Raw genomic sequence first — 17,335 nt, 5'->3', positions numbered from 1 at the left:
AACCTGTTTCAGATGGCAGGAATTTCTTTCTTTAGGGATTCCTTTTCTGGAATAGAAGAAACAGGGTTAAAGGTATTTTGAGTCACAGTGTCTTACAATGTCAGAGGTTGAAGAGAGTAAATAATCATATAACATAGAATATAATAAAGCCAAAAGGGACTTTGGAATGTCAGGGTTTGAGGGGAACTTAAATTATGAATATTAGAGATTAAAATAGCTTTAGAATGATAGAAAATGAAATATTATAGCCAGAAGGAGCCTTAAAGTCACAAAACATAGAATGTTAGAGTTGGAAGGGAATTTAGAACAGTGGTTCTTAACTTGGGGCCTATAGATTGCAACGTTCCACATATAGATTTTAAGAGATCCATGAATTTGTATGGAAAATGTTTACATCTTTACCAATATAGTTGGTTTTCTTTGTAATTCTAAGTACTTTATTTTGTGCATTTAAAAACATTGATCTGAGACATCATCTATTGACTTTACCAAGGTGTCAAAGACATTCATACTGCACAAAATGGTTAAGAACCACTCATTTAGAGGATAGCTCATAAACTGTTAGAACAAAAAGAGGCTTTGAATTATAAACTCTTAAATGTAGATAACATCATAGTACCTGGAGTGTGAGAGGCCTCAGAACTATAGAATTTTTAAGATGGAAATTTCCTCATAATCACAGAATCATATGTTTTAGAGTGAGAACAATTTCACTTTCATTGTAAGTTAACAAACTTGAAGACCAAAGAGGGGGACTAATTTGTCAAAAGTCACATTGTTAGTTAATGAAAAACAGATGCTAGAAACCAGGTGTCCTGATTCCAAGTTCACTGTAATTCACAATGCTTCTGGATGACATCCAATTGCCTTTAAACACACACACACACACACACACACACACACACACACACACACACAACCCAGGTGAATTTTGCCTTGCTATGACACAGCCCAAAGTAATTTGATATTAATATTCTTGATATGCTTTAAAATTCTGATGTGTATGAATAGAAGTAAATTGGGGCCAGTGAATCAAAGTATATTTCTCAATTATTTACATAATATTGGTAAGGTATTTACCTTTTAAACTGCCATTTAAAATGTAAGAAGTGGATTTTAAAGACTATAGTTTTTGCCAGACTAGTTAATGCCATGAAAGTGGTGAAGCTAGTGATGTTTCTTTAAATTCTTTATCTTTTAAGCTATGGTGTACAAGATTGAAAGGAATAAATTGTAGAGCACAAATTGTGCTTAGCTCTGGTGCCATGTTTTAGAAAGGACATTGACCAAGTGAAATGAATGCAAAAGAGGGATGACAGGGGATTAGATATATGGATATCCAAGGTCATATTTTGGATGCTGGTTAAAGGAATTGGGATATTTAGCTTGAAGAAGAAAATTTTGGAAATGGGGCACATAATAATATATAAAGGAGGGATTAAATAAATTTCCAATTTTGTTATGATGCAACACTGGCATATGGTATGTGGGCACACCTGTAGTTTGTCAGTAAGTGGTACAGTGGATAGAGTGCTGGGTCTGATGTTGGGAAAACTTATCTTCATGAGTTCAGATCTGACCTCAGACATTTACCAGCTGTGTGACTCTAAGCAAATTACTCAACCCTGTTAGCCTCAGTTTCCTTATCTGTAAAATGAGCTGGAAAAGGAAATGGCAAACTACTCCAGTATCTTTTCTGAGAAACCTCAATCTGAGATCCCAAAGAGTTAGATATATATGTATATACAACTAAAATGACCAAAAAGCAACAATAACAATAGTTGGTCAGAATATTTTATCCTATTCAAAACCATTGTTGTGATCAGCTTAATGTGGTTGACAGTGGAGTGAGTGTTATTTCTTGTTTTGTGTCCTCAAGTAGATAAGACATATCAGAACAAATTAAAAATGATACTATTCCATCTGCTGGTTAATGCTTAGGGGCAGATGGTGTTGACTAACTTAAAACTAGCTAAAGTGAACAAATTCTGAATGTATGTGAAATGAACTGAAGCTATGAGTGCTTTTATTAGACACTAATACTACATCATAATAAAACTGGAAGCAGATCTTTCCAGCTCTAGGCAAGGACTTCATATTACTTTTTGTTAGCTCCAGATTATACAATAATACTACATATCACTGTAAGATAATTGTGAGAAATTATTTCATTCATGAACACAGATTAAATCAAAGAAGATTGAGAGTTTAGGAGTTATTTAATATCAAAAGAGTAAAAAGATGAAAAACTTGAAGACATTAAAAATCTACCTAATACTGAAATGGATGGCTAATAGAGTTCTGGTGACTTTAATGATTTTGAATGGATATACTTATAATGCAATTTTTGAAAAGATTTAAAATAGGAGTCCAACCCCCTCATTTTAAAGGTGAAGTCAAGAAAAGTTAAATGAATTGAAACCACATCCAGTGCTTTTCCAATTGTACTTGGTATCTCACTAATAGAGCAACCATACTGAAACAGAATAATTATTATCTTCAGTCATCATGAATGAACACATAAGGTATAGTTGTTGCTGTAGTTTTATCTTTTTCCTTTATTTTTAAAGAGGACCAATGATATCACAGATGACATTTTTGACTTGTGGGTGAATTGGATTTGAGCAAGGCAGAATTATACAAAGTTTCCATCTTTACTCTCTCTTCCTGAGTCATTAAAGACCAGTGGTAGAACAAAAGTAAAGGTGCTGGGATACTATGGATGACTTTGGTCTCTTTATTGTCTGACTAAGCTCTATATATACCAGAGAGCCTGCTTCAGCTGCTTCATGATCACTGGAATAAATTGTTCTCACCTGACCCATTTTATTAGGGAAACTCTTCATGTACTGACTTAGACATCCCTCTAATTCACCAACTGCTTTGAGACTTGCCAGGTACCCTCAGCCTGATTTACCCATCTATAATGGTTTTATCATGGTGAGGCTACTGAGTATGTTACAGATTCTTGGAGTTATAAGTGAAAGTTGGGTGGTGGATACCAAAGATGGATGAGCAGCCCTTAGGAGAGCTAAGTAAGCCCTTACACCAGAGGCACTAAGAGTGTGCATTACAATAGAAAGAACTGTAGGAAAAAAAAGTTATAACTATTTAGGAATATTACTCTTTTTTTAAAAAAAATAGTATTTTATTTTTTTCAACTACATGCAAAATTAGTTTTCAACACTCACTTTGCAAAACCTTGTGTTTCAATTTTTTTCTCTCTCTTCCCCCCCAAGGCAACAAGCAATCTGATACAGGTTAAATATGTGCAATTCTTCCATATTTCATATTTGTCATGCTGCGCAAGGAAAATCATATTAAAAGAAAAAAAAACTTCTTAAGAAAGAAAAAGCAAACAACAAAAAAGAATAAAAGTACTATGCTTTAATCTACATTCAATCTCCATAATTTCAAAAAATCAAAGCAGAAAACTTTTCCAAAAAGGAGGATGGGGACAATTTAGGATCATCTCTCTGATCAAAAGAAACTGGATATAATAGATGAATGAGTTGGGTCAAACACACAAAAAAAAACCGTATATGTCGTAGGACCATAGATTGTGAGCCAGAAGGAATCTTAGAGATTATATAATCCCACCTTTCATTTTGTAACTATGACCCTAAGGTAGGTCCAGAGAAATTAAATAACTTCCTCAGTGTCACATAGGTCCTAGGATTCAACGCTATGTCCTTTGAGACCAAATCTAGACTTTTGTCATCATACCATGAGAACTCCCTGGGAATTTTAATAATAATAATTAGTTGTATAAATTATAGGGATATGGACTTCTTTGAATACCTAAGAAATGGGAAAGTCACCACACTTTCCCCCAGAGATGTTTTGGCCATATCCTATTCCAGCTCCCAAGCACCCAAACTAAACAACAGCACAATGTCAAGATGAACAAATTATAACTGTTCACATCAATCAGCCAGTCAGTCAATCAATCAATCAACAAATATTTTTCAACACCTTACTATGTACCAGAATGGTGCTAAATTTTGGGGATATAAAAAAGAATGAAATATAATTTCTACAATCCTACCCTCAAGGAGCTTTTATTCTAATTGGGGAGAGAATATGCACATGTGTAAGAATATACAAGATACATCAAAAAGTCGGCATCCGTCTTTCTTCAAGTCTAGTCTAACATTCTACCTTCTACAAGAAATATTTCTTGATCTTTTTTAATTCTGGTGCTTTTCCTGTGTTCATCATTTCTTATTTGTCCTTTATATAGCTTGTTGGTACCTGGTTAATTGCATATTGTTTCCACCATTAGAATGTGAACTTCTTGAGATCATAGATTAGGTTTTGCTTATTTTTGTACAATGCCTGACACAGAACAAGTACTTAGGAAATTTTAATTTATGACTGAGTGACAAGGTCATTCATCCTAGAGTAGTTCATGCTTACATGAACAGCTAGAGTAGACAGAAAAGGCCTTTTGCAGAAGGTAGTGATTGAGTGAATCTTTAAAGGAAGCTATAGTTTCTCAGAAAAGGGGATAAGGAGATCACAGTCAGTGCCCAGGCAGGGAGACAGAAGATGGAAACTTATGTATAGCAAGTATGGGTGAATCATGGAGTGAAAAAAAAAAACTAGAAAGAAAGAAAGCTTTTAAAAAGCATTATATTAGGGAGTGACAAATTTTTTGAATAGGGGGACAGTATGGTCAGATGTACACTAGAAGAAAATCACATTGGCAACTTTATAAAAAATGGATTGGAGAAATGTGAGATTGAGAGATTAATTTGGAGGCTATTGCAATAATCCAGGTGAGATGGGATGAATAGCTGAGGTTATGACTTTGTGAATGGATGGAAGGGGACAAAGGTGAGAGATATGATAGAAATAAAAATCACAAGATTCATTAACAAGTGTTATATGTAGGGTGAGTGAGAAAATGAAGGCAATGCCCTCAAGGGTAACAAGAAAGTTCAAAAGTTCAAAAGAGGAAGATTTTTTTTGGGGAGAAGATAATGTGGTCTGTTTGACATCTATTGAGTTGGAGATGCCTGCAGGACATCTACTTCTACATATCCAAGAATCAGTTGATGATCTGGTACCTAAGTTAAAGTAAACATATATATATATATATATATATATATATATATATATATATATATATATATATATATATATATTAGAAGTCATCTTTATGGAGCTAATTAAATCTTTAAAAGCTGAGAGATCACCAAATGAGAGAATTTACAGAGAAAAAAGAAGATGGTTCCAGAATAGAAGTTGAAAGTACATTCACAATTAGTCGACATGTTCTAGATGAAAACCCAGTTAGGGAGACTAAGAAGAAGCAAGAGGAAGACAAGCAGGAGAAAGTAATATATCAAAACCCAGAAAGGAAGAGTATATAGGATACTTCTGGGATGGGAATTTTAAAAAAGATTATTTTAAAAAAATGATGTCAATTAAAAAATCCCTTGTAATTTTGGTGAAAGTGTTGCAGTTTAATCATGAAAAAAACAGATTGAAAAGGGTATATAGAGGGAGGAGAAGAAAAGCAGGTACCCAGTATAGAGGATTTTTTCAAATTTAGATAAGGAGTGGAGAGATATTGACTTATAGCTAATGGAGACTAATCAATTGTTTTATTCTTTATTTGTTTGCTTGTTTTAGGATGAGGAACTTCAACTTAATATAGCTTCTTTTTGCAGATGAAACTAAGGGAATAAAAGTTATTTGTACAAAGTGACACAGCTTGTCAATAATAAAGCCAATATAAGAATCAAGGTCTCCTGATTTTTAGTTTTGGACTTCTATAGAGCATACTGCCTTCTATATGTAGTTGTAAGGGTTTAATCAAATCAAGACCTTGTTCTCCTTTTCTAATCAAAGAGTCTTGCTAACTCCACTAGTGACTGCTCTTGGAATGACTGAAACAATTGTTATTACATGCAAATGACTGTAACCCACCCTAAGTTTTTCGCCAATGTGGAAAGGAAGAGCTCGCTATTGAAGATGTTTTTGATAGGACTAGGAAAAAGGCATCTCTATGTCCTAGATTGTTTGAAAAATGTTTTCTTGTCTTCTCTGCAGACTGTGGGATTAGAATAGTATCTTATCAGTCTTGGGTGATAAGTTGTTTAGTTCTGCTAAATTGCTTTTTCCCCTCCTTTTCTATTTAAAGGGAAGACTCATTGGTTTGAGGAAAGAAAGGAATCTATTTGGATAAAAAGGCGATGCTAAAGCAAAAGATATCAATAACATTTTTTTTTAAAATGGAACAAAAATAGATTGTATGAAATTAAAAAGAAAATTGAACTTCCAAGCTTTATCCCCTAAATGGGAGTATGGAGGCAATTAAAATGTTCCCATAACCTCATTCGGTTTTTTTTAATCTTTTTATTTTCAAAATATATGCATGGTTTTCAACATTCACCCTTGCAAAACCTTATGTTCCAAATTTTTCATTCTATTTTTTTACCCCTTTCCTTGTACAGCAATTAATTCAACATATGTTAAACATATACAATTTTTCTATACATATTTTCAACAATTATCATGCTGCACAAGAAAAATCAGATCAAAAAGAAAAAAAATGAGAAAGAAAACAAAAAGCGAGCAAACATCAAAAAAGTGATTGTGATCCACAGGTAGTCCTCATACACCTCTTTCTGGATGCTTTTGGCTTTCTCCATCTCACAACTATTGGAATTGGCCTAAATCACCTCATTATTGAAAAGTACCACGTCCATCTGAATTGATCATCATATAATCTTGTAACTGTGTACAATATTCTCTTGATTCTACTCACTTCATTTAGCATAATTCATGTAAGTCTCTCCAGGTCTTTCTGAAATGATCCTGCTGATTGTTTCTTATAGAACAATAATATTCCATAACATTCATATATCATAGCTTATTCAGCCATTCTTCAACTGATGGACAGCCTCTTAGTTTCCAGTTCCTTACCACCACAAAAAGGGCTGCTACAACATTCTTGCACATGTGGGTCCCTTTCTTTTTTCATGATCTCTTTGGGATACAGAACCAGTAAAGACATTGGTGGATCAAAAGGCATGCACATTTTGATAGCCTTTTGAGTAGAGTTCCAAATTGCTCTCCAGAATGTTTGGATCAGTTCACTACTCCACCAACAATGTATCAGTGTTCTAGTTTTCCCACATCCCCTCCAACATTTATCATTATCTTTTCCTGTCATCTAAGCCAATCTGAGAGGTGTGTAGTGGTACCTCAGAGTTGTCTTAATTTGTATTTATTTGAACAATAGTGATTTAGAGAATTTTTTCATATGACTAGAAATGGTTTTAATTTTTTCATCTGATAATTGTCTTTTTCTGTTGTGACCATACCTGGTTTAAGTATCAGCACCACCTGGTCTCATTCTTAAATTCTAGAGATAGCATTTAAAGTACATTTACAAAAAGTCATATTTGAAAGTGGTCCTTATAGCCCTTACATGTTATTTCCTAGACAGATGTCCATTCCCCATTCCCACTTTTCTTTATAGATGAATACTTTTATAATTAATCTGAGTGTTGTACAAACTGGTGGTATTAAAACAAGGAGTCTAGGAGGCAAGAAGACCACTGGTACTGAGAAAGCCATTAACTTCTTTCTCACTTTAGGGCATTCCACAGTCAGTACAAAGAAGCAAAGAAGTAGAACCTTTAAGAGCCATATGTGCAAAAATGTTTGTGGCAGCCCTTTTCGTAGTTGCAAGAAACTGGAAATCCATTTTGAGTGGATATCCATCAGTTGGAGAATGGCTGAATAATTTATGGTTTATGAATATTATGGAATATTATTGTTCTATAAGAAATGATTAGGAGGATGATTTTAAAGAGACCTGAAGAAACTTACATGAACTGATGCTAAGTGAAATGAGAAGAACCAGGAGATCATCGTACATGACAACATCAATATTATACGACAATCAATTCTGATGAACGTGACTCTAACAATGAGATAATTGATGTCAGTTTAAATGATCTTGTGATGAAGAGAGCCATCTACATTCAGAGAGAGAACGGTAGGAACTGAATGTGGATCATAACATAATATTCTCACTCTTTTTGCTGTTGTCTGCTTGCATTTTGTTTTCTTACTCATTTACTTTCTTTTTTATCTGATTTCTCTTGTCCAGCAAGAGAATTGTACAAATATGTTTATACATATTTTATTTAACATATATTTTAACATGTTTGACAACTTGCTTGCTATCTAGGGGAGAGGGTGGGAAGAAGAAGGAGAAAATCTGAAACACAAAGCTATGCAAGGATCAGTGTTATCAAATATCCATGCATATGTTTTGAAAATAAAAAGTTTTATTAAAAAAAGAAAATAGAGTCTTTATTCTTGGCATTGGCCCTTTGAAGGACCCTCACAACTTTATCATTAAATAGTGAATAAGGACAAAGGAGGAGTAAAACTGGACTATCAGGGGCAGTAAAACATCATTTAGTTAATCAAAGTGAATTTATTAATCCCTTGCTTTGTTCAAGGTACTTCTAGGAGCTTCAGATGCAAAGACCAATGTGAAAGAATAGTGCCACCATCAAGAAATTAACATATCGAAAGGATACAACATGTTCACAGCTAAGTGAATAATGGATATATTTGGTAATTGGATGTATGTAGAGTATATACAATAATTTCAGGGGTAGGTATACAAACTCTGGTAAGTCATGAAAGGCCTCTTGAAGGTTGTAGAACTAGAGCTGAGGAGGGAGTGAGAAGAGAGCTCATTTCATAAGAAAAAACCTATGCAAAGGCATAGAGATAAGAAAAAGATTGATTTATATAGAGAACATCAAATAAGATATTTTGTCTGGAATGCATGTGAGAGGGAATGATTTGTAATCAGCCTGGAATAGTATGCTAGAGACAGGATTAGGAAAGGTTATGAAATAAAACAGGGGATTTTGTATTTTGTTCTAAGGCAATGTGAAGCCACTGGAACTTCTTGAGGAGGAGCATTACGTGGTTAGATTTGGTCTTGAAGTTGGCCTTCATGTGCAGAATGGATTGGGAGATAGAAGGTGAGGATGCAAGAAAAGTAGGAGGCTATTTAAATAGGAGGCTGGTAAGAAGCGTTGAGGGTTAACAGCTACTCCCAGTGTAACCTTGGGCAAAAAAGTAAACTTTCCTGGGCCTCCATTTCCTTATGAAGGATTAAGTTAGATGGCATTTGAGGTTCTTTCCAGCCCCAATTCTATGGTCTTGAACAAGGATCATCATGCTGTGGATGGAGAAAATCAGAAGAGAATGTGAAGAACATAGACTCAGCAAGACTAGGGAACTGGTGAAGAGTGGGGAATGAGGGAGGGTCTATTCCAAATGACTCTAAGGTTGGGATAGAGCTACATGAGTAGGCTCTTGCCTCTTTGTGCTTTCAATGTGTTCCCCTCTAAGGAAGGATTTCTAGTAGGATTGTTGCATGTGTATTTTTCTGTCCTCTTGCATGTCCATCCATAACTGGTGAATTACCTGTGGCTACTGGCTTGAATATTACCAGTAAAATCATACATACAGAGGCAGTAGATATACTGGGAAAGAGTACAGCTTTGTAATAGTCCAGGATTATATGATCTAGGTATAAATCTTGTCTCAATACTTATGCATATGGCCTAAGCATTTAACCTCCCTGGACCATCTTTAAAATGAGGAGGTGGATTAGATGACTAGGTGGACTAGGACTAGACTAACTTCTGAGGGTCTCTTACTCTATGATATTCATCAAAGTATCAAAGTAGAAGGGATGATAGAGATCTTGTTACACAACTCACTGATTTTTTGATGGAAAAAATAAAGCCAAAAGGAAAACTGATTCATGCAGAATTACAAAACATAGATAGAACTTGAACACAGGTCTCCTAATTTCAAATCCAATTTTGTTTTGTATTCTAATTCTCTGAAACTCTTGTTCTTTATCTGCAAAATGGGGATACTACCTGTCAAGCAGGGTTCTTTATAAATGATAATTACAGAAAGCATGACTTTTAATTATATTATTCGTCAACTAGGTTAAGGCACCTGGCTACATGGATCCTTAACCTATTGAATTTAGAGTCCAAGTTATGATAACCATCCCAAAACTGGCTGATGCTTAGTAAAGGATATTTTCATGAAGGGTGTAGAGCGCTTTCTCTCTTCCCTAGGTTTTTCCTTTCCATTCTTACTTCTTTTCTGCTGAACAGCTACCATGAGAAAGAGTTTCTTCCTGAGGAAAAAAATTCTATTTTCCCCATGATCAATCCTTGTTGACTTAGCATCTTCCAGATGTGTCAATAATACAGAAGAAAGGACCAAAAAAATGATCTTGCCATATAACACAGCAGGACCAGGACTGGTTCTGGACTCACAAGCTCTATGTTCTGATTTTAATTAGATAAATGTATCAGGAGAAATCACCTCTCTGAAATCTTACTTATTTTTTCAATTAAGTGAGGATAACAAGGTTTGCTGTGAGGAAAATATTTTATGAATCTTATGGGATTGTTTTTATTTCATTTTTAATTTTTCTATCGCTGATAGTTAGGCCAATGCCTGACACATAGTAAATGCTTAGTAAATGCTAGTAGACGTGACTATAAAAATGTGAATTGTTATATATCCAGTTCTTTCCCAGCTCTCCTTGCTTTTCCCTCTTTTTCACTGTGCTGAGTAAATGATAGTCTGGAAATGAGGGAAAATGCATATTCCATCCATTTAGTTCACATTTAACCAGCAATAGTGATCATGTCATTGATTTCCTCTGTGGCTACGTCTCTTCCCTTGTTCTCAGTTTCCTCATTTGTAAATTAGAGATAATAACTCCTGTTCTCCCTTCCTTACTGGTGTTGCTATGAGGAATATATTTTGTAAGACTTCAAGTGGCGTAGAAATATGTTATTTCTATTGTTATGTATATATGCATATGTGTGTATGTATATATAATATATGTATATAAGTGTTTATGTATGTGTGTGTGTATATATACATATACACATATGTATGTATGTGTGTGTGTATATATATATGTATATGTACACACACACACAGACACAGACATTAGTATGAACTAATTTGTCAAAATATAGCCTAGGATGCTTGAAATTCTTTAAAAGGATAATTCTTATGCAGAAATCATATTCCTTTCCTTTAACAACAATTCTCTTGTCCTATATGTGTACAGTTCCTTTCTTTTACAGAGCTTAAAGGACTGAATAGATAACAAAGGCAGGATGTCTTTTAAAGCAGTTATGTTAGACACTATTTGGGTTCTTTTTGAGAAAACAATTTCACTTTAAAACAGCACATTTCTCTCATTGGATCTTCTTTAATAAGTACCCTCAAAGAGATTCAGTATCACATGAATTCACATAGAGAGCATTTTTTTAAAAAGGATTTTTGGCTTGTAATTCCTTAAGAGCCTTAGCAATATGTTCATTAATGTATAGTAATAATAAGTGCTTCCTCCATCCCCATAGGGATAGGAACTAGACTGTGATTTCACTGGTATATGGAAATGCCAGATGGGAAAACTTTCTGTACTGGTGTAGGTTGGCAGCTCTCTACAATTTATAGTCTTTGAGATTTGCCTAGAGCATTGAGAAACAAAGTGACTTGTCCAGGCAAAAACAACCCCCCCCCCAAAAAAAAAAAACATAACCACAGCTATAATAATGCCAGTACTACTGCTAACAGCAAATCTACTACTACCCACCCCCAAACAGTGGTCATAATATAATATACTTACTATTCAGTCCAACACATAATTATTAAATATCTACTGGGGTAGCTAGATGGTGCCATAATTCATAGAGTTCTGGGCCAGGAGTTAGGAAGACTCATGTCCCTTAGTTCAAATATGACCTCAGATGCTACATTCTATATGACCCTGGACAAGTCACTTAATCCCGTTTGCCTCAGTTTCCTCATCTGTAAAGTGAGTTGGAGAAAGAAATGGTAAACCAGTATAGTATTTTTACCAAGAAAATCTCAAATTGGATCATGAAAAGTTGGACATGACTAAAAAACAAATTGAACAAAATGAAGTTCACTGGCTTCAGTACTCAAGATAAAAAGATGAAACATTAAAAAGCTATGTGGTATAGAGGAAGAAATACAAGATGGACAGTTAAAACTTGGGCTCAGATCCTGACTGACACTTGTTGACTGTGGGACTATGTACACTGTGAGCCTCAGCTTCTTCATCTGAAAAATAGGGATAATATAAACATTCAATACTTGCCTCATAGGGATCTAATCATAAGGTATTATAAAAATATAGATAGTTATAATTCAATGAATGTATGCTTTCTGCTCAAGAGAGTGAAAAGAGGGTTGAACTGTGTTAGATTTGGATCCAAATCCTAACACTTGCTAAATGGATAATTATGGAAAAATCACTTAAAGAAATTGTAGTTCAGTGAGTCTATCTGTCAGATAAGGAGAGTGATAGTCATGCGACCTACCTCAAAAGGTTGATATAAGTATCAAATATATGTAAATATTTATTAAAATACCTTGTAAAGATTAAAGTACTATACATGTTGATTCCTTCTACCCCTGTAATTTGTACTTAAGTTTATATTATTACAACATAATTCTCCCCAAGAAACTTATACTTTGTCAAAGAACCAGAAACTGAGTGGATGCCCATCACTTGGGGAATAGATGAATAAATTATGGTACATAAACGTCATGGAATATTATTGTTCTATAAGAAATGATCAGCAGGATGATTTCAGAGAGGCTTGGAGAGACTTGTATGAACTGATGCTGAGTGAAATGAGCAGAAACAAAATAACATTGTACACAGCAATAACAAAATTATGTGATAATCAACTGTGATAGATTTGGGTCTTTTCAATAGTAAGGTGATTCAGGGTAGTTCCAATAGACACTTGATAGAGAGAGCCATCTGTAGCTAGAAAGAGGATTGTGGGCACTGAATGTGAATCACAACATAGTATTCTCACCTTTTTTGTTGTTATTTGCTTGCTTTTTGTTTTCTTTCTCATTTTTTTCCTTTTTTAATCTGATTTTTCTTGTGCAGCAGATAATTGTGGAAATATGTATAGAAGAATTGCACATTTTTAACATGTGTTGGATTACCTGCTGTCTAAGAGAAGGTTTGAGGGAAGGGAGGGAGAAACATTTGGAACACAAGATTTTACAAGGATGAATGCTGAATACTATCTTTGCATATATATTGAAAATAAAAAGCTTTTTATTTAAAAAAGAAGCTTATACTTTAATGGTTGGGAAAATGACAGGTACACAACTTTCTATGTTAATAATTAGAATAATATAATAAAATCATAGCAGAAATAACCAAAGAATGATGATAAATTTGGGGAGAGATCTCTTTTACCCAGGGGAGAGGTAAGTAATAAGTATCAGGAAAGAGTATCCTGAGCAGGAGGCTTTTAAATTTGAATTTGAAGAAAGACAGGAGAACTTTGGCAGACAGAGCTATGGGAGGACTAGTCTTATTTAAGCATTTAGTAAAAAACAGCTGGCTTCTGTGATAAAATTCTGATCAAGCCAGGATAATATTGGTCATTTGTCATTCCCCTCTGAAGCCTTATTTATCATGAGAAAAAAAAGAGAAAGACACACACACAGATACACAGGGAGAGAGGGGGAGAGGGAAAGGGAGAAGGAGAAAGAGAGGGGAGAGAGAGTAGGGAGGGAGGACAGGAAGAGGGGAGAGAGAGAGAGAGAGAGAGAGAGAGAGAGAGAGAGAGAAGAGGAAGGAGAGGAGAAGAGGGGAGAGGAGAAGAGAGGAGAGGAGAGGAGAGGAGAGGAGAGGAGAGGAGAGGAGAGGAGAGGAGAGGAGAGGAGAGGAGAGGAGAGGAGAGGAGAGGAGAGAGAGAGAGAGAGAGAGAGAGAGAGAGAGAGAGAGAGAGAGAGGAAAGAAAGGAGAGAGAGAGATCACTACTAGAATGAGGAGGAAGTCTACAGTCTTGCAGTACAACTGTCATATTGCTCAGAATTTGGAGCTGCAGTCATCAATCCAGTCTTTAGGTCTGTGGCTAAATTCTCTGTGTTTGCATTTTGACTCTAACATTCTCTCCCTGTATGTTGTTAATTAAGCCATTTCCCATTCATGATGGTGATTTGGGTTGGATATTCTCATTCCTCATGACTCTGCTCATACTAAACTTATAGTTCTGTTCTGCTCATCCATTTTCCAAAACTCAAAGAACAACATTGCCTGTCTACCACAGACCCATATTTCCCCTCCATTCCCTTGGAGAGAAACATCTAAATACTGAAGAGACTGAACATATTAAATTTCTCTCATAGGCACATGTCTATGTTTAGTATGATTACTTTTGTGCTAACTCTTTTACTGTGCTTAAAAAAAAAGATAGGGGAAAGAGAAAACAGAATCCAATATGATGGGAGATCTGGATTTTAATCCTGGTTGTGTCACTTATTGCTTTTCGACCTTAGAAGAAATTGATTAATCCCTCTAAGCCTTTCATCTATTTGTAGGCAATGCTACCTGCTTCAGTTCCCTCCTTCTTTATTATAGAGATAGCAGAATGTGGAAAGAGTGTGTTGAAATCATCTCATATCAACTCTGGAAATCTGATTATTAAATCTTTGGAGGGGGCATTTGAACCTCAGAAATCAGCAAATGCTACTAATCAGAATTTGATATATTGTTTTGTTTAGAATTAAAAATGTGATAGAAAAAATGGTAATGATGCAGGTTAAACTTAGAAGTGTGTTGTGCATTTCCCCCCTCAAGAGACCTGGTTGTTAAACATTTACTAGAATACACTTGATTGACTATGATTATGGAACACTGAATATAACATCAGATATTTTTGGACCTGTTGGTAAGGTTTGCTGTGCTATTTTCCCCCTTCTTACGTTTTGGTTCTTTGTTATAAATGATGGCTTTCTGGAAAACTAAGGGCTGAGGAATATATTGGGAAATGTAGGCAATATAAAAATAAAATTCTAATATATTGCAGAAGAGAACTCTAAATAAATCATGCCAAATTCTTTCTTTTCTCCCCCCTCAAAAATATCTGCCCTATATGTCTCTTGGAGAACATGTAACCAGGCCATAAGGTGATTAAAGAAACTAAAGATATTTAGAATGGAGAAGACTTAGAGAGGACATGATAGTTTTCTGCAAACATTTAAAGTACCACCCTGTAAAAGGAGGATTATATTTCTTCAGTTTGGCCCCAGTGGACAAAATGAGGAATAATGGATAGATGTTGCAGAAAGGCAGATTCAAACTTGATATAAGGACATCTTTATCATAGAGAACTGGTCTGCTTCTGGGACAGTGAGTTCTTCCTTTCCTGGAGGTTTTCCAACAGAGATAAAGACTACTTGTAAGGAATTGTTGCAGAGGGAATTGTTGGGGAATTATTAAAGGGTTGAATAATTTCTCATTCTGACATTTTATGATTATGTGATTCAGGGGACTCTCTGAAAAAATGAAAAGAACTATTTGTTGTTGTTTAGTCATTTCAGACTGTGACTTCATTTGTTTTGTTTTAGTTTTATTTATTTATTTATATTAGCAAAGGAGTTCCAGCTCATTTTACACATGAAGAAAATGAGGCAAGTGATTGTCCAGGGTCACACAGCTACTAAATATCTGAGGTCATATTTGATGCAGGTCTTCTCAACTTCAGACCAGGTGCTCTATTAACTAACCATCTAGCTGCCCTGAAAAGAACTTTATCAACTTTCTATGTGATTGTTATTAAAATATACAAGATTTACTTTTCCTTAGCATCTTGTAGCTTCTTTTCTCACCTGTTCATTTTGTGCTCTAGTTCTCCTTGCCAGAATGGAGGAGCTTGCATTGATGACAATGGCCTTGCCTCCTATACTTCCTGCTTGTGTCCGGAGGGCTTCTCTGGCAACTTTTGTGAATTGGACATGAACAGCTGTGTCCCTAATCCATGTGAGAATGGAGGTGTATGCACAGACATCGGTGGGGACTTTCGCTGTCGCTGCCCGCTGGGGTTCATGGACAAGACCTGCAGCCGACATGTGGTGGACCACTGTGCCAGTGGCCCCTGTGAGCATGGGGGTACCTGTGTCCCTCATGCCAGAGGAGGTTTTGAATGCCTCTGTAGACCAGAATTCTCTGGCCCCACTTGTAACCATGGCCACCCGAACCATAGCCATCCAGGAACCAAGACCAAGAGGGGTCCTGGGCTTCCTGATCAATTTTCCCCTGAGACTCAGGGTAGGCTTGCCACCCATCAGCCCAGCCACAGAATGCTGAAAATCACCATGAGGGAGTTGACTAAGAACAGTAAACCTCTGCTTAATGAAAGCCAAGCCATCTGCTTCACCATTCTGGGCGTTCTGACATGTCTGGTTGTCCTGGGTACCATCAGCATCGTGTTCTTCAACAAGTGTGAGATATGGCTCTCAAATGCCAAATACAGCCGTCTCCTTCGTAAAAAAAAGAACTCACTTCTCAGGTACAGCAATGGTGATGAGCACACCATTAACATCATCTTACCTGAGAAGATGAATCTGAAATCATACAGTCAGTGCCTGAATGAGATATGAGCCCTCCCCAAAGCCTTCCTCTGTGGAGTCTAGGACATATGGTTTATTTTAAAGCTTGTGATTGATCTTACTATCTTGTGTGCTATGTAATTAGGAGAATAGCTTTGTATCTGTGTATATATTGTATTTATATTGTAAGGGAAAGTTTTAGACCCAAACAGAGATGCTCAGAGAGTGATCTGAATCTAACAGAGAGGCTATCAATGGAATTTTGCAAAAAATTTAAATTATTCCTTTCTGACCAAAAGGGAAATGATACATTGACAAATTATTGCTCTACTAATTACTGCCTCTGTCATCTCAGATAAATTATTTCCTCTCTCTGAGCTTTAATTCCCTTATTTTTAAAATAAAAGGAATTGGATTAGATGATCTTTATGGCCTCTTTTAGTTCATACCCCTATTCTTGCTTCTTTTACATCCTTTCCAGTTCACCATTTAGTTGATTGGTTAGTGAAGTAGATCTGCTAATTCAGAATGAAGAATTACTCCATAAGTACTAAGAGTCCATTGAGGAGAATATACCTGGTAATCTTATTCTGGGCAAATGTTTTTTCCCGTGCTTATAATTTCAATAATTAATGTATTTATGATCTAAATATATAGGAGTATGTAAAAGTACATTTGAGAGCTTAGAATAATGAAAAGATTAACCTTGAGCTCTGAAGGCTTTGGTTCTACTTTCAGCTCTGCAGCTAACTTTCATGAACCAGGTCATCTTTTTGGGACCTTTATCTCTTCACTTGGAAATTTAAGGAATTTAGATAAAAAACACTCAAATTAGAAAATCCCATAATTT

The 17,335-nt window shown here is 35.5% G+C and overlaps 1 protein-coding gene across 2 annotated transcripts in view; it reads left to right on the top strand.

Annotated features, from left to right (window-relative positions):
- DLK1 (delta like non-canonical Notch ligand 1) overlaps positions 1-16,908 on the top strand; it is a 44,853-nt gene extending 27,945 nt beyond the window's left edge. For both annotated transcript variants that reach the window (XM_051978362.1, XM_051978361.1), the window contains one exon: positions 15,786-16,908. In XM_051978362.1, coding sequence (XP_051834322.1) covers positions 15,786-16,536 — 751 coding nt within the window. In that variant the 3' untranslated portion in view covers positions 16,537-16,908. The remainder of the gene's footprint in view (positions 1-15,785) is intronic.
- The last annotated feature ends 427 nt before the right edge of the window (positions 16,909-17,335 follow it).

This window comes from Antechinus flavipes, chromosome 2 (assembly GCF_016432865.1).
Source record: "Antechinus flavipes isolate AdamAnt ecotype Samford, QLD, Australia chromosome 2, AdamAnt_v2, whole genome shotgun sequence".
Classification (NCBI taxonomy): domain Eukaryota; kingdom Metazoa; phylum Chordata; class Mammalia; order Dasyuromorphia; family Dasyuridae; genus Antechinus; species Antechinus flavipes.
This window is presented reverse-complemented; position numbering and strand designations above follow the sequence as displayed.